This window comes from Leptidea sinapis, chromosome 28, assembly GCF_905404315.1.
Source record: "Leptidea sinapis chromosome 28, ilLepSina1.1, whole genome shotgun sequence".
NCBI classification, from domain to species: Eukaryota; Metazoa; Arthropoda; class Insecta; order Lepidoptera; family Pieridae; genus Leptidea; species Leptidea sinapis.
The window spans coordinates 4,239,355-4,258,986 of NC_066292.1; the positions used below are offsets into that span (position 1 = coordinate 4,239,355).

At 34.2% G+C, this 19,632-nt stretch overlaps 1 protein-coding gene across 1 annotated transcript in view; it reads left to right on the top strand.

The window, feature by feature from the left end:
• LOC126973097 (probable cyclin-dependent serine/threonine-protein kinase DDB_G0292550) overlaps nt 1–19,632 on the top strand; it is a 225,627-nt gene that overhangs the window by 163,884 nt on the left and 42,111 nt on the right. Inside the window, exon 4 of the mRNA XM_050820239.1 lies at nt 13,089–13,186. Within this exon, the coding sequence (XP_050676196.1) occupies nt 13,089–13,186 (98 nt within the window). The remainder of the gene's footprint in view (nt 1–13,088; nt 13,187–19,632) is intronic.

A 19,632-nucleotide genomic window follows, 5' to 3' on the forward strand; every position in this document is an offset into this window, starting at 1 on the left:
ATAAACCTGGCCTGTTTTCACCGGTTGTCTAGAAACATTCAATATTCGTATACATCTGCGGTCACATTTTGGCATTTTCCATATTTCAGATTTCTTTTTATTTATTGGTTACAACGTCAATCCCTCTTCATTTTCTGTGTTCCCTCAGGTTTCTTGCCTGTTGTTATTATCCTGCCCATCTACATTTCCATCTTATATGCGTCTTCCTCATCATGTGCATCAATAGTGAAGGTCGTGAATGTCCTCGCCTTCGCTAATTTGATATAAGTTATCTCTTTATTTCGTTTCATTTATTATATTCATTGTAAATGGCATTATGTTTGTTGGGTATGTATACGTTAGGTTAGGTGTCGTCACTTACAGGTGCTTTCAGTATTCGATTTTAAGTGAAGATTATTAGTCCCTATTTTATATCATTCCGTAAAAGATCCTGAATTTGATTTAAAATGGCCTCCATCTTCTATCTTTTCCAAATCCATAGATGTAGAATAGAAAACACGTCATGTGAAGTTTATACCAAGTCTAAAATCCTATCAATTTTGATCAGAAACAGGAAAATGATCAACCTCGGATTTTCAATTAAGGATTGCGATTGAATAGAGAGCGGCCGTTAATTCCTTACACTTTACATTTATATAGACCAAGTTAGATAAGTAACTATATCCCGTCTTTGTTTTCTAAATACGTAAGTAGTGTTTAATGTCTATGCCTTTTCTTTTGGGCTTTTGCCATGTACCTAAAGTTGTAATCGGCCTTTAGAATCTGGTTAAATAATTTGTTATAATTCTTAGCTGAAAGTTTTCTAAAATCGTTAAAATGAAATATACCTAAAAGACGTAAAATTGAGAATTTGTAACAAAAGACGACTATATTTTTGTTTAAAATTGTGTACATAGGAAAATAGAAATTAAATGCGACATTATTTCATACATCTAGAATGTTATCATGTTAGATCGCGGTGAGAACAACATAATATTAAATGTCAATTACGTCATAGTTGAATATTCATTCACAAAACAATCAGTTAATGAGGCGCCTCCATTTACCTTGAGTACACACATAAAATCTTTGAAGGTGTGAAAATCATTCATGTTTGTTGCTACGACAAAACATATAAATACTTGTTACAGCTTAATTTGCATGCACACACAATCACGCGTGTCTCCTTCAGGATAGGAAGAGATTCATAGAGAAGAGAGACATAGGCCTCCCTCAAAGATCTTCACGACGATCGATCCTGCGCTGCCCTCATCCAACGTATTTCGGCGATCTTGACCAGATCGTCGGTCCATCTTGTGAGGGGGCCTACCAACACTCGGTCTTCCAGTACGTGGTCGTCATTCGAGGACTTAACTGCTCCAGATAATAGATTTACATCATCTACAGTCCTAACATAATAAAGTGGCTTCTACCACTGGAATCAAATCTCGCATACATGCTCATTTTCTATACTTTCCCGACCTGATCATGGAACGAACGGTTAGGTCGCTCTTTACCAAAACTTCCATCCACATGAGCTCTTTAAATTTGTGCAGTCAATCTACTTTCAATTTCGTATCAATACCCCAACTATCACTACCTCTTTCTTTTATTCCATATCGCCATCTAATGCTACTGTTTCTTGATCTGCCTTTCCAATATTTAAACATATAACTTTTTTAACATCAACAAAATGATTAAACACTTACTCATCTTGTAAATAGCAAAAAAAAATAACTGTAAACTTTTTATCTCAGATTCGGTCCCTCTTGATATGAGAAACACAATAATCAATCAATTTAATGATTTGCCCCAAATATAGAAAGTAATTCTCATAGGCCTTCCATGCACCAACTTTGGAATTATCAGTTTCGTGTTATATTAATGAACAATACTTAAAAGTTCAGACTGATTATTGCTATAGGTATGTACTATGGTGTACCCTCTATAGAACCATAATAACCTTTTGGAAAGTTTAGACGATACCTTAATTTCTTTTATTAAAAATTGCATTATATCCCTGTTATAAGGGCCTGTGCGATAAAGTGAATGCAGAAGTTTCTAAGGTTGCGTAAAGTGACCTGTTCAGGGAGGGTTTTCCTTTAAATCTTCGTTCGCAGAAGTTGAGCCGTTCTGCAAATTTTACATAGTAGTTTACTTCACTCATTTGACGAGATTATTTTGGAGTGGGGTTCCCCTCTTTCCTAATCAACGCGAGTAAATGTTCTGACTTCAGGCTACTCCATCAAGTAACATTGGCCTACTTCTAGATAACTCTAGCTTTTCAATATGCGATATGCTATAAGCGTTCCTCTTTATATGTCCCTACGGATGCAAAATGGTCACCACGGCCTGTCACAACGCGGCAGTACACTCTGAAGGACGTAATCTGTCGGCCATTTACTACCTTCATCGTGCCAGCTATGTTAGGGCCGAACAGTAATTCACAATAAAGTTGGTTCATAAAGTCATCAAAATGTGTGAAGAATTTTAAGAGCTTTATACTTTACCATCATGTGAAATCTCGAGGATAATATCCAGCTTCTACTTACTCTATCGAGTTAGAAAAAAAAGTGATTAAACAATTTGGTATATTTTAAAGTGATAACCCTCACTTCTGGGATTAATAATGGGATTCTGGGATTAACTATGGATTAATAAGAAACCTGAGAGTTGAACAAAGCATACAAGATTTTATGACGATACGTCACTCGAATGGTTAGCTCAGTTAGAAGGTAACTCGCATGGAACGCGAGAGTTGGTGGGTTCGAGTCCCGCACCGTTCATAAAATTTTGTTGTCAAATTTTATTCGTGAACAAGTGATAAACTTACTAATTAGCCTATTTGCCTACATTGTAATGATATTATGGTAATATTTTAATGAAGAAATTATAAAAATAGTTACATTCATTGAATATCCAACTCAAAGATAATGGTATAATATTATTTATCTACACCCATGCTTTAAATCCTCTATTGAAGATTCTGAAACAGTTAGCTTATTGCCAACATTAAAACTCCCAATGTTCTAATAACCATTACATCATCCAAAAGAGTGTTGTAATGTTGTACTGAATTTCATAACACTCCTATGTTTTTTTTTAATCCCTTCATGCGCAAAGAGTTTCAACATACAGCCACATTCTTATTGCTCGATGCGTGGTATCTGTATGAATTTCAAAAAAAGAACATTTTCGTTTCGCGCGCTCCGCACGCGCGCTCCACACTCCCAGAACGTCGTAAAAAAAAGTAGGTTGTTCGAATCAGTGTTCGAAAAAATGTAAATTACTACTAAAATAAATAATTGTTTCATTAATACTTAGTTAATTTGTATATAATAGGTAACAACTAGGACTGGTGTTTTAATGTTAGCAGTAAGCTAATTGTTCCAGAATCTTTTATCCACATTCGTGTTGTAATACCCCTTATTACACAACAGTTGCATAAATAACTATTATCATACATAATTTGAGTAATCGTCATATTGTAAAGTCGTAAATTGTACTATGAAAAGTACAAATTGCTAAATGCAACCTCTCGATAGTTTCGCAAAATAGTCCGCATTCCAGAGGCCTTGTTCCTGCCCACACAACACATTAGACAAACCAGGCACCAACTGCACACGGCGCCTTTACACCCACCGCGATAAACATCTGTGAAGGTGCAAATTACATACCGGTTAATTTGATCGTACACCTTATTCATTGTATGACATCTGCATAATTATATAATATACGGTTATTGCTAATGCGTGGAATGCTTTGTTGTTAATTATGTCGTGTTTCGTTCTATGCGCGTATAAAATTTTGTAAATGTATTAATTTTCACGGTTTCGTTCTGCGTAATGGTTTTTGTGGCCAATTAAATGAAGTATTTAATCAATTCTTACGGAAAGTTTTTATGAATGTTCAGACGCTAATATATACGAAAGAATGAAAACAACTTCTGTATTTTTAGAGGCCTTTTGATAGTACAAAACGAAAATACTATCAAAACAAGGCAATCACTTCCCTCCAAATTTACCATTATAATCTTTGATACGCTTTCTTTAACCAAAATAATATTTAATGATCACTGCAAATATTTATGTCAGCTTAGAACAGCAAAAAGTGAAACAATTTTTTTCTTTTGTAAACTAAAGTACTACTGCGCTCTTACGTAATGCAAATGAAGTTAAAAATACGCGAGAAGTACTTGGCTTAGTCAGCAAACTATGGTCACCGATGCCATCAAATGAGTAGCAATTCTGAAGCGGCAGTTGGCAGGACACAGCTCGGATAAATGGCTCGTTAGGAAAACCTGCCTTGGGGTGAGAAGAGAGATTAGATAGAAAACAGAGTCGGACCACAAATGAGATGAATGACGTCAAGAAAACTGGATGGAGTTGGCAAAATTAGCTTACACCAAACTAGTTGAGAATAACTGAGAAGAAGAGAGAGAAGTTTGAAATTGCATGTGTAGGTTCCTACACAGCTAAGAAGTGTACCGTAAACAAAGACTGGGGCTAAAACCGTTACTTAAACAGTTGATAGAAGTTGCAATAAAGTTTTTTAATTAATTAAAATTTTTACTTCTATAGTTTATGAGAAATTGTAATATTAAAAGTGTGCTAATTAAGCATAAATAGGGCTTAAGTTATTCAAGGGAGTCAATTAATTACGTTCTATATGTCATTGGAGTCAGTGATAAAAAGAATTCTTGAATACGCGAACAAAATTTACAAAAGTATCTTACAGATTAAATTTATTCTTAACGACATGACTTATGTTTTTCTTATAGAAGCAATAATTTTTAAAACTTGAAATGTATTTAAAAGAAAACTCCTTAATACAAATATTATTAGCACCAACACGTTAAATATTCACTTCATTTAAATTTTAATTTGTTCGTAACTTTGCAAATATTTGTAAGCATGAGTCAGTTTCACCGTTAAGTAAACAGCAAACCTCATAATAAATAATTTCAAATTAGCATTTTTACGAACATTCACTAAGTATTATCTACAGTACTGTTATGTAGCGTTTTTGGCATTTACTGATAACCTTGTTGGGTGTTTTACATTAAGCGTTCCCTTTTACAACTTGCACTTAATTTTATTTCGTATCCAATTGATTTTTCAGTATGTTAACATCCGACAAACGATCTTTTAGTTCGTCGAAAATTTCACTCCACAAATGCTTGAGCCGAATTACAATCGCAAACTACATACTTTTTAATAAGTAACAATCTCTTTGATGGACAAGTAACAATACACTTACTTATGTAAATGAAAAGTATCGAACACATAAGAATTTAAAATGTACGTCTTAATGGATTATTTATTGATTGGTATTCTTCAATTATTTGAATTGAAAGTTTGATGAAGTACAATGTCATAAATATGCGAAGCATTTTAGAAGTTTAGATTTGTTGAAGTATACAAGTGATATTATACAAAGATTCACCAATACTTCGGAAGGGTTAATCGGTTATCATTCAAGTTGACAAATATTAACGTTTTCGGTGTATTATAAAACACCTTTAAGGTCATCTGATGAAATTGTGACTTAGGCATCACAAGATATTATCGGCCCATCATAAGATATTTTGAGCACTTGTATTAAGGTACCCAAAACTCTGGACCGGAAATACCGCGATGTTCTCAAAAAAATATATTTTCATAGTTGGGTTTTACGACGTGAAATAAATATTTTGATAATGAGCTACGATTTTGTAATCAAGCCAATTAATTAATGACTTTAAACATTTAAGGTATATCCCAGCATATATCAGTGGAAGGCTCCTTTGCACAGGATGCCGGCTAAAATATGGGTACCACCACGGCGCCTATTTCTGCCGTAAAGCAGTAATGTGTCAGCATTACTGTGTTTTGGTCTGAAGTGCGCCTTAGCTAGTGAAATTACTGGGCAAATGAGACTGAACATCTTATGTCTCAAGGTGACGAGCGCAATTATAGTGACACTCAGAGTTTTTGGGTTTCTCAAGAATCCTAAGCGGCACTGCAGCATAATGGGCAGGGTGTATCAATTACCATCAGTTGAACGTCCTGCTCGTCTCGTCCCGTATTGGCCATATCCATTAACGGGATATCTCTGGGAAATGTAGTAGTAGCGATATCAGGATATGATATTTACCAAACACTTCACGTTAAAGCTACGAGTCATTTGCGTTCAACAAGAAGCTTGCTACGCTGTCACTCATACTTAGAAGTACAAAGAATGTTTTTATAACGGTTACCCTCGTAAATATTCGTATTAAATCTTGGTTTGTCCTGTTGTAGTGAAGTCCTAAGTCAAACTTATTTATTTTATTCTGGCAATTTATAAATGAAGCTTAAGTAAATCATTCACGTAAATTTATTCATATTTATTACACACAGTTCTGGCATCGCATTACATATCTAAAACCAAATAAGTTCCATCATAAACATTATTCTGTTTGGCAATAAGTTCTGGTACATATAAAATGCATTTAGTTTTATGACGGAATGTAATATTAATAATACTGATATGTATTTATTTATTGAAGGATCAGCAATAAATTTAAAATAATCATTCCGAGATGACTACTTCTGGATTTAACCATTCTGGGCAACCTGAACATGGTCTGACCAAATTCTGGTCTCAATCTATGGATTTACGATTGGGCCATAGGCCTGATAGTCCGGTCAAATTAGACATTCGCAGTTACCTAAATTCCCACCAAGCTGAAAATCGGTAAGATTGTTTGAAATATCATTAAAAAAAAATTTAAAGTTCCCCATCTTTCCCCTGTAAGGAAAAAAAATTATTCAAGGTCAAAGGTAAAAAAAATGAGGTTTTCGCGATTTTCAGCTGAACGGTAAGTTTATCATAAAAATATCTCATGCAAAAATTGTAGAATATAAAATTATCTACAAAAATTTCATTTATACTTTTTTTTCTACGAGCCACCGTTTTTGAGATATAACGATTCAAAAAGTTGTAAAAGTTGTAATCGTTATAATATGCACACGTTTCCTCGCCACCTATGAGGTAGTGTACTTAGCGCGTTTTTTTTTGTGGTTTCCCCAGTAGGCCTATTCCACGGGTCAGTTTTGATCTTGTTTAATTTGAAACTATTGAAAAATAATGGATATTAGCAGAGATTGAAAAGATAAAAGCAATTTAAGTTAAAAAAAAGTAGTGAAATTTAATCGTCCGAGTCGTAACTTTCAAAATCTTCTTCTTGTTCTTCTTCTTGATCTTCTTGTTCTTGTTCGTCTTGTTCTTGTTCTTCTTCATCTTCATCCTGAGTGGATGTAAACTGCGTTAATAGCGATGTATCGCATGTTGCCTCGTTGGAATCAAACGGATCCCCTACTGTTGGTGATTCAATATTAGAGCACAACCGGCCCTGTGTACATGCCGGAGAACAGAACAGTCCGACTTTTTTGCAACCACATTTAACACTGCATCCCTTTTTGCAGTTGCAAAAAATCGAGTTCAGCAGTTTTTCCGGCGCAGGTGGAAGTAAAGTGTGCACTGGTTCTAATAAATTGTTGACCAACTTCCAACCCCAGTCTACAGACTGGGGTTGGAAGTTGGTCTTGGTTGGTGTTGGTTGGTTGGTACAGGGTCTAGCTGATAACCAAGCCACACTTGAACTTGGTAATACACCCTAAAAAGATGTTGATGAGCAGCAACAGAGGTTGGAGGAAGACAAGCTAATTGTACTTGTTTTTTACTTTTGGTGTTTTTAACGAAACATGCATATCTATACTTATCTAAGCAGGTAGTTTTTTTAGGAGCTCCGTACATAGAAAGAAGAAAGCGAATGCCGTTAGTAATAATTTCTTGTCGAGTAGAATTACTACTTTTAAAAACTTCAGCACATTCAATTAAATTTTGTTTCTCAAATAGTTTGAAGACTGTTATTTTACCCCTCCTGTAAAATGCAGATGTCGTATCACAGCCAGTTATTGCGTGTAAAAATAGTACATGATTTTGACACTTTGCAAAAGTAGATAAACTTTTTGATGAATACATTCCCGATTGATGTTGAGCTTTTCCTGGTTTTAAGAAGAAAATAGTTTTTTCAGTTGGAGTTCGAGCAGTCAGTAATACGAGTAAGTCTATATCTTCACCAACAACAATAGTTGTATTTGTCAAATTGAATTGCTCAATTGCTGTTTCAATTATCAATACATCAGCATCATTATAAGCTTGTCTTACCAATATATTTTCCGTAGTAAATCTTTCTTTCAACATTGAAATGAACCGAGACTTGTTGTGAGTATTAGAAGGAAATTTTTGTTGGCTGGTTGGAACTGTCATATTTTCATCAAATAAAATATCAATTGATGAAGATGTTGCTAAAGTTCGACGACGCTGTTCTGCAGCTTTGGTATTTCTCGTGCAATCATTACAGCCATCAAATACGACAGTAACTCGGGAACCAAAATGTCGATGTACATACTGTACGTATTTATCTAAAATAACGTTGAATGTTTGTTCACTATCCCATACAACGCGATGTAGTAAGTATCCTCCGTCAATGATGTATGTCGCATTTGTGTTGTTAATATCAAAGTCTACCTTTTCGAAACAATAGTAAATTGCAGACTTCTGTGTTTTACGCATCCCGATGTCATCAAATAACTATAGAGGGTAGGGAGATAGTTCATATTCAAAATAGTTTTCTATTTCATCTTGAAATGCTGCAGTAATACTCATGCGTTGGAACAACGATACAGGGTCAACAGGAACTTACCTGATATTCTTATAGTTATAACTTATGTATATTTTATATTAGTAGTGTAAGTTACAATAACCAATAGAAAAATATTTTTCACATATATTACAACTATAAAGATGTATATATACGTGGCGTACTCATGCATATTATGACGATTACAACTTTTACAACTTTTAGAATCGTTATATCTCAAAAACGGTGCCTCGTAGAAATAAAATTATGAGTTAATTTTTTGTAGATAATTTTATGATCTACAATTTTTGTCTGAGATATTTTTATGATAAAACTTACCGTTTTGCTGAAAATCGCGAAAAACTCATTTTTTTTACCTTTGACCTTGAATAAATTTTTTTCCTTACAGGGGGAAAGATGGGGAACTTTAAAATTTTGTTTTTAATGATATTTCAAACAATCTTACCGATTTTCAGCTTGGTGAAAATTTAGATAACTTTACTCTTATTTTTTGGTCTAATTTGACCGGACTATGAGTCGCATAAGAAATCTCTAGAAGCATGTGCTTGTGTCAAAGTTTCATAAATGACACACTCTAACCAGCAGGCTATGTCTTTTGAATTGACCACAATTTTTTGTGATAGTAAGATCTAGGCTAGACGAGAGTCAGTCTTCAGCTCCTATAAAGTCCGGAAGTTGACGATGCACCATAACATGAGATCCACTTTCATTTCACTTAATTTAAGTTCCGTAAGCACTAGCATCCGCCGTGCATCTCCATCGCAATTGTTCCTGATTATCTCTCTTGATTTCACTCGGTCTTTCCGATGTCTTTCGCTTCATCAATAACAGTCCGCCGCCAGGTTTGCTTTGGACGGCCGCATTAACGTTTTCCTTGAGGGCTCCAGTCCCAGGGCTTGCCTCGTTATATGGTTGGAATCCTTTTGGAGTGTGTGGCCTATCCAGCTACATTTGAAATCCATAAATTATAAGGTAACCCGTATGTAAGCTCGTTTGCACTCCACTTTCATTAAAAAAAAAACGCCTAGTATTGTACAAACGTTGTTTTTGTAATTGCCGTTGTTAAAATTCAGGCAACACGACAGATAGTTGATAGTTTATTAAAGTTTGAGTGTAGGGCAGGTAAGTCTGTATCGACAAAGCATAAGATATTCTGAATTTCAGTTGTTTAAAATCCTCGTTGGTATTTAAAGCTATGTCATCGTAAGCCGTGTCACAACAGACTGAAAATAAAGTTGGAATGAGCAAGAAGATTGATGATGCCAGCTCAGACTTGTCAAAATATTTACGTTGTTCCTTTTCGTTATATTTTTTTGTATGTTTTTTTAACAAGTCGGTGATGTTAGATGCACATACATGCCTTAGTATTTCTTTATGTTACTCTATAGGATTCAAGCGTCCTCCTTACCTATATTCTTTTCTGTGTCTGTAAATTTCAATTTAAACAAACAAACTTACATTCGTATTTATATGCACGTGGAATCCTTGAGTCTCTCCACGGAGCTCCCAGTCGTGCCTAAACTGTCACGTAATGCAATGTTTTCGGTTTTCGAATTCGAATAATCGTACGTAGATATATATATATATATATAATCAACGTTTAACAAGCTCCGCGACTTTTTTTATTCTTGTATCTTCTTCGTATTACAATAAAGAATAGGCCGCAGTGATCATATCTCAGCTGTATGTATGTTTGTATTTCCGTAAGTTTAATAGTAGTCAGAAGAAGTAAGAAAGTGCAGTGTTAGTCTGGTGTAGTACCTACAGCCATCATACCCAATTTTGCCGCGTAACAGCGTCTTTTACTGTCGCATGAAGAGTTTGGAACTAAAACTGGTTGGAACTAGAACATAAGTCATTTTATTTCTGCATGTAAAAGAAGGATCAGAGATGAGAGTTGGCAATCTTCTCGTTACGTCACAAACTTCCATAAACGAATCTTTTTCTATAGCTTTACCAAACTGTTAATAAGTTTTAATGGTCAAGTAACTTACTGTATTTTAAAACTTGTGCGTCTTATTTACTATAAATTCTGATCTTTGGAACAATTCCTCTGAAATAAGGCAATAACTGTAATGAATTATTGTTGTGGAAACACTGAAATGTAAATGACAAATTGGTTATTTATGTACCTACCTATTAACTGGCACATACAGAATATTTAATTGATCAGTTAAGCATAAAACTTCGTAAAATATCTTCCATAATTTTCTAGTAGAAATTTGATCAAGCAACCCATCTCTTTTCATCGCAAGTTTCGTACGTTTAACTATCACTTTCACACCAAATGTTGGTCCTGTAGATGAGTCGATATAATTCGCTAATGTGTATCGACGCAGTATTAATCAAGTTCAATGTCCCGTTTTATCTACCTATTGAATAACTAATGAAGTATGGTACAAGTTATTAAACTTACGCGTATTATTTTTAGGACACTGCGTGTAAAATGCAATAAACTCCAGTGTTATTTTTTCGGGCACATTCCGACCTTCGTACAATGTAATTTTATGTGGTTGAAAATCACATTTGTGGTCCATGAAAATATCTTATTTTATATTATTTGTTATGACAGCAACAATGTATATAAATACCTCCTCTGTGAATTGTGAAATTAACTGTATAAATAAATAAATAAAAATCGGATGCGGTCCATGTACATGACATGATCGTACAGACGGAGGGGTAGCGCTGGCAAAGAAATAGGGTTCCGTGAGCAGCCTGTGGTATGGAACCCTAAAAGAGCGTACTTCTTCCTTGAAGATTCTTTCCAATTCAATTTGAAGGATCAGGTATGACATAAACCATCATACAACCGGCAGAAGGCCATATTATTAATACTTGAATAATCCTTTTTTTTTTCAGAAAAAATGGTGAATTTTTATAGTTTTGAATTTCATAAGTCAAAAGACCTAAGTAAATAAATGATTTGGTCTTGTTAGGACAAATATTTTTATTTTATACCTATGTAAATATTTGATTGTTTAAGTCATTACTGATTGTTCACACACTCATCCATAATGTTTAGTATCCCAAATATGTTTGTTGCATAACTTGCTTCCTAGATTTGATATAGGAAGGTGAAGATAAGGGATTATAAATAAAAAATGGAAATATCAAATCGTCTTATCCTCTGACTTACACCATTTCAAAATTTGGCACAGGGCCAAAATATCCTAGTGGTTCGCATCGCATTGTTCAGATTAAATTTATAGAGCCACAAAGCTCTGGAATCAGACAAGCGACCGTGTAGCTACAGAGATATCACTATCAACGAGTAGTAAATATATAATTTATCTATACGAGTATTGAAAAGTCCATTTTCGTTAGATGACACATCTTCTTAAGATTTTCCTGTCAATAATGTTACTGAGAAACTAATATTATATTTTATTAACAAATTACAAATTACTTTTACATCTCATCACAAACTCTCCTAACTAATTTTATTTTCACTTAGGTTATTTCGTAACTTATTACATTTCACTATGGCTATTAAGTGCCCCGTTAGAATTTAGGGAGAATATAATATTGCTATCACTAATGCTTAGTTACTTTGTGAGTAAATTACTGTCATTCAAAAATATAAATTTAGACATTTATTTTGCATTAACTGAGACATGTCTAACTATATAGAAACGTACTTTGTATATTTAATATACATAGCAATGGATACCAATCATACATCAAACTACATCTTTTGTGCATATTTATGTCAATTTACAGCTCAATCAACACTAATAGTGAGTTTTTACGAGAATTTTGAAAACCCTGACCATGCGACGATTTTTAAACATGAAATATTTATATTTTTTACGATATCACTTGTATTTCTTAAAATAACAAGATTCCTACTCCATGGAATTATTTCCTGTCAGCTTACAATAATAAACCAAACGCATTCAACAATTTTTTTCTTCAATTTTTCCACTACTCGGCTAAGTCGAGATAGTAAGTATTTTGTGGGGCGTTGTATATGCTTGTACAACAAGATTCGAGAAAATGTTCAGAACAAATTTTATAATGCACCTCAAAGAATTGCTAAGAAAAGTTTATGTGGTAAAGATAACTAAAACATAAATGACTTTTTAATGATATAGGTAACACAGGTTGGGAATGGAGCGGCCGCCCTCAGGGTATTAAGTAATAAATTTTATTGTATTATATTACATTGTAATGAAAAAAAAGATGCCGACTGAGTTTCTTGCGCCCGTTCTTCTCAGGTCTGAGGCATACTTATTCGAATAGGTGGTAGTTTTGACTTTCTTTATGTGATTTCATATCCTATTTTGAGTAACAATATTGAATTTGATTAATATGTTATTTATTTTTGTCATCTAAAGTTTTTTTTTAAATAGATTGAAAGATATTCTATTTAATATGTATAGATCACCCTATTTAAGTATAAAATTTATTGTTTCAGGAGATATTGAAGACTGTATTGTGACTCCAGCATATCAAGGACAGTTCACACCGCTGCCGGAAGCTCTCTGCGACTGTATTATGGACTTAACGTCACAGGTAAACCAAGAAATACCATTACTTCAACTAATCTCCAACAGAATTCCAGATAGATTTTCTTCATAATATTATGTTCATGCTTTTTAAGAACAAAAAATAACCGCAGTTCTACGGAAATTCTGAGAAAATTAAAAAAGAGACGCGTACGACTTAAATAATTTTTTGACTACTTTACTTTGATGCTATATTCGTCTGTATTTCAGGTCATTTTATGATATTTCATTGTATGTATTTGAAATGATCAGTACTCATAGAGGGAGTAAGTACATCGTACATTTCAGTAATTCCGAACTCGGAGTGAGCCGTGTTAAAGAAGTGGTCAGTGAAGAGACATGTTAGAGCGCTGAAACTCTGTACCGGCTACATCTAAGAATGTTTTTTTTTGTGACCAATTCATCTTAGATAATGAGCGATTTGTGATTTTCACTACATAAGCTAAAATCTTTAAGCTAAATTCTTTTAGTGGAGAGACATGTGAGAAAAGATATCGAGGCGCTACGCCCCAAAATCTGGATGTTTGACGGGCGCTACATCTAACGATGTTTCGTTTTGTGACCAAATTTTTAAACAGTAATAAATATGCTAGAAATCTATACTGATGACTTACAGTTTTATTATATTTTTGGTTACGCTGGCATCTCATCATTGGTCATTTACCAGTGGAATGCTTTTTCGCACAGGATGCAAGCACGGAGATGTGATGCGTGTTCAGGTAAAGTCAGCTCGAGTCGAATAAAAGAGCGCCATCAGTCGTAGCAAAAAATACACAATTATAATTATTAATTACAAGTGGGAAGCTTCCTTGTACAGAATGTCGACTAGGTAGGTGGGTACTATAGTGGCCTCTATTCCACCGTAAAACAGTAATGTGTAAGCATTATCCTACTGTAATTAATAGGCTTATGAGACTTAGCCTTAAGATGCTTATGCTTGAGACATAAGTGTCTCCAAGGGACGAGCGCAATTTCGATGACGCTAATAATTTTGGGTTCAATCAGGTTCATTCAAGAATCCTGAACGACACTGCATGTCAGATCAGTGCAGTCAGTATCACTTGGCATTGGGTGAACGTCATGCTCGTCTCGTCACTTTTTCTCATAAATATATCTTCTTCGTCTATATAATATATATATTACAAAATATTTTACAGTTCTGCAGTTTCTTTTGAGTTCTGCAGATTATAAATCCATAATCTGCAATCGTATTATACATAAAAATATTTTACAGTTCTGCAGTTTCTTTTGAGTTCTGCAGTTTCTTTTGAGTTCTGCAGATTATAAATCCATAATCTGCAATCGTATTATACATAAAAACAATGTCTTAAATATTTCAAATGCCGAACAAAGTTTTTGATAATGCACATAAAAACTTGAATAAAGTTCATAATTTGCATAATTCTTGCTAAGTTCCGTTGCTCGGACCTAATACCAGAATGATGAGGTCTGGCCGCGAAATATAAGAAATAAAAATAAAATGACCAATACTGGTTCTGCAGCTCTGTGAAAACGCTTGGCGCAATTCATAGCCGTAGGTTGTTATAAATATAACATAATAACTTAAACTGTATATTATTGTAAGTTAAAATAATAAATCAGGACTTAATTACTTGATAAAATAATATTATGAGTTTACCTTGTGTTTTTTTTTTATCATAATAAGCGACGAGACGAGCAGGACGTTCAGCTACTGGTAATTGATACGCCATGCCCATTTAAATGCTGTGCCACTCAGGTATTCTGAGCAGCACTACAATTGCGCTTGTCACCTTGAGACATAAGATGTTAAGCCTCATTTGCCCAGTTATTTCACTAGCTATGGCGCCCTTCAGACCGAAACACAGTAATGCTTACACATTACTGCTTCACGGCAGAAATAGGCGCCATTGTGGTACCCATAATCTAGCTGGCTTCCTGTGCAAAGGAGCCTCCCACTGGAAATAAATAAGTCAAATAATCGTATACTTATGCAGAATTATATTATTAAAAATCATGCTAAGACAATATTTCAAGTATCAGCGAAACTCTTATACTGAAAATTTATACATAAATGGTATCTACCATCATCTTTTAGGATTTAAATAATTTTAATAATATTTTACCTTTTACTATTAAAGATTGTGTAATAATGAAGTATGATATATTTTTTTTAATTTGCCGTTATATAAACTACGTTTAAAATAAAACAAATCGATTAGGTTTTACCTTTATATCGCTTTAGCTTATGAATTAGGACAAAGAACAAAATATTTCGTGTTTCGCACGTTCCATGCCTTGAAATATCTTTTCAATGATGTTAGCTTGGGTTTAATAAGTGATAAAATAGCCTGTAGGTGTAAATGTAGGTACGTGAGATGATATTAATATTATCTAAAGGTAAAAATTCACGATACACTGAATAGCTTAAATGTTTTGCTGGAATAAATCTCAAAGTTAAAATACTTTGAATTATGTTTTGCTATTCTTGATCACACAATGTTTTTGTTTTCAAATGGTTCTTCTCAATTTCGTTACATAATTTATTAGTGACTGTTAGGACTCTCTTGGAGATAAGAGAAATTTGTATGCGATGCCCTGGTGTAATACGCTTTCATATCTCGTTAATGTTAATTAGAGTGTATTCAGGCGTCAGATAGGAACAATGATAGTGCCTTGAAAATGACAACGCTTGCGTCTGTCAACAGCCTTACTGACTGGCCACAACAGTATTGTTATGAGCGAAATTGTAACGCGGACCAATGAGCGATTTTAAAATCTATGTAACTATTAAGACCTGTGACCTGCTACTTGTATCAGCGGGAGAGTTCCGAAGAGTTCAGTAACCTTATTCGCTCGCACAGATTGCAATCTTAAATATCAGCCTCATCTTTAGCTGGCTTAACGGATATAAACGGATCTTGAAGTTTTATTACGATTTATCTTTGAAGTGAAAACATCTGAACGCTGACCATTTTATTTTTTGGGTATTGAATGACACTAAGCAATCCCCTCCAGTTATGTAACGCTATATTGGGTAAAGTTTTCACGCCAAAGCCAAAAATTCTGAGCGGCACTACAACTACGCTCGTCAACTTGAGACATAAGATGTCAAGTATTATTTGCCCAGGCATTTCACTAGCTACGGCGCCCTTCAGACTGAAACACAGTAATGCTTACACATTACTGCTAAACGACAGAAAAAGGTGTAAAAGTGTGTGTAAGAGTGTGTCTGTGCAAAGGAGCCTCCTACTGGTGATAACTGGTGGTTGTCTCATAACTTCAGCCCATTCGCATCAGCTGTCGCTACAGTACATGGCTGTACATGATACGAATCGCTCGCCGCATCTCTCGGGGCCCGACCCTAATTTCATAACCAGCTTGTTACACTACTAAAATAATACACTTCTGTCCCATGAATATTCAAAGAACATGATTACTTAGGACATGTTACGTTTTGTCAAATAGTTTGCGATATCGTAAGCGTCAGCCGTCACAATAGAATGTCGTCTGTCGTACTTACAGATTCGAAATACCAGTTGTGGGCTGGTCGGTGCCGTGAAAAATATTTAGATTATACGATTAATGTCGTAACGGAATAAATTATAGATAATATTGTAACTGACAAGTAAAGGATGTAGACATGTCGCTCATAATTCTGATTGTTATCCTTGGTACACGTTATTGACGTTAGCTCAATAATTAAGTAGTAATTAACTAATAAGTTATAACAAATAATTAGTTAACCAAGATAGAAGCGTACTTTAAGGCATACAATTATTAGAAATTAACTATTTAGGTACCTAATATAACTTGTTCAATTAAAATCGTATTTCTACATACAATCACGCTCAAAAAAAAAGATTTCCATACTCGATCACCCGTGACCCGACTTATTATGGTAGATATATGAAAAAAAAGACTTAACTAGTTTCCGTTGTGTCATTTACGATCTATCTTTCTTTATAAACAAATACTAAACAAATCTAATATATAAAATTCTCATGTCGCGGTGTTTGTAGTTAAACTCCTTCGAAAAGGCTTGACCGATTCTCATGAAATTTTGAGTGCATATTGGGTAGGTCTGAGAATCGGACAACATCTATTTTTCAACCCCCTAAATGCTAAGGGTGGTAAATTTAATTTTTTTAACATTTTTTTTCAATTTGTTTGATTAAGAGTCAGCATTAAAAAATACATACAACTTAAAATTTTCACCTATCTACGATCAACAGTTACTTTTGTATCGCGATTTTAATATCGGCAATACAACGTTTGCTGGGTCAGCTAGTACTTTTATATAAAAGTAATGATTGATTAGTGATGTCTATATTATGTACTAGTAGGAACTGGAGCACACCTAAAAAACTAGCTACGACACGTCGACGACATGGGTTTCCATCTATAATCTTGTAATCTAAACATTCAATAAATAAACGTTTGGTAACAATCCCGTAAATCACAACCGGTCTATTGGCCCGACAGTTAGGGTTGCCAAGATAAATGAACATTATTATATCGATTTCAGAAAATTTATTGAAGTAGGCGTTACTTTGCGGAAATCCATAATTATACAAATGATTTAAGTTTTCAAAAGTCTCGTACCAGATTTCGGGGAGACAACACGTCTTGAGGATGCCTCGTGTAAAGGCGAAACACGTGTCGAATTGTTTAAAATTGTTCAAATATTGGCGGAATTAACACTAAAGAAAACTTAAATCATTTGTATATTTCGATTTCGTCTTTAACTATGATATTCACGAGCTTCAGTAATAAAGCTTAACTTTAATATTTTTTTTAATGGAAGTGGAGGGAATCGATAAATGACAATCGAGTGACCCGTATATGATGGTTAGTAGTAACGTAACTACGTAACCAGTGGGAGGCTCCGTTGCAGAGGAAGCCGGCTAGATTATGCTTACCATAACGGCACCTATTTCTGCCGTGAAGCAGTAATGTGTAAACATTACTGTGTTTCGGTATGAAGGGCGCCGTAGCTAGTGAAATTACTGGGCAAATGAGACTTATCACCTTATGTCTCAAGGTGACGAGCGAAATTGTAGAGCCGCTCAGAATTTTGCTGCTGCCTGTACGAGGCGCGAAGTACGAAATATCAATTGTAATTAGAGTAGGTATGGCCATGTATTAAAGATAAAAATTGATGGTAGTTTCAGGTATTTCTTCGTCATTGTCATTCAAAATAGTATTTAATATAGAATAACGTTTTAATTTTACGTAATATAAATTGTTATAATCGAAATAAATTCCACATTGCTTAATTAACACAGGGTGGTTGTAACACCCTTCGATGTTTTTCATGCACACCTACAATACCTATTATTATTTTAAGGCAAACACGATATCAGAAATAACCACAGAAAACCTCGAAGTATTCATTGATAATATTCGATCGTACAAGATTACAGTACCATCAATAAATACAACATTTGCAAGTAGATTTAGTCCATTCTCTTACATACATATATATACAACAAAGTAGATAAATATAGTAATAAATTTTCTATTAAAAATGGCTCGGTCCATCAGGTCAAATTTAAAATACAGAGATGGTAACACACACTCACTTATGTAGTTAGCATTTACATAATGTTAATACTTGAATAAACAGATACTCACATACACACACACATACAGAGTGATCTCTTTTATCTTTCGCTTCTTATTGGTAACCATAGAATGTAAACTGCGGCAAAAACGAAAGTTTTGTATTAATAACAATCATCCCGCCTTATTCGTTTGAGCCGCCGCGCCGCACATTTGATGCTCGGAATACATCATTCCGAGCATCAAATGTGCGGCGGTGTGTACCGAGGTCAGGGCGATGACATTATAGGTAGAATAAAAATAAGTTCTTCAAGATTTTTGAAAACATTTAATATGAAATGCTCTTTTTATCGCAACATTTAATCTAAGGGGTTTTGATTTTTTATTTTATGTTTAGTCGTATTTTCATATTCAACTTCATATCCGTTTCAAATATGATCGGTTTTTAAAATAGTGTATATTATAATAAATAAATAAAATTGTTCCTGAGTGACAGCCCTAATTGCAGTTTAGGTGTTGTCGTATCTGTATATTAAATATGCGATCTATCTACGCACCTTTCTATAGCATTTAGTCTACTTTATCGCTGTTTCAAGTTGTTACTGAAGGCCGTTGGTAAAATATGAGCTTGTTCCTAAAGTCCTGTAATATCTGTTTTACTTTTCCACTCTCACAAGAATTCGACGTAAAGACTGCGGCTTATCGCTATTTATTGAATGCTTTTGTTGAGAAGCTGTTTTGGAATTGAACGTTTGATTTGTGCGTACTTACTGGGTGGGAAATTAATAATAAATGTTGTTTGAATTATGAATGTGAACTAATATCCTCAATGACTTGATGTTATGTATATATTTTAGCGTTAATATTACTATTTATGTTGTATCTGGGCGTTATTGGTTAGCTCTCTAG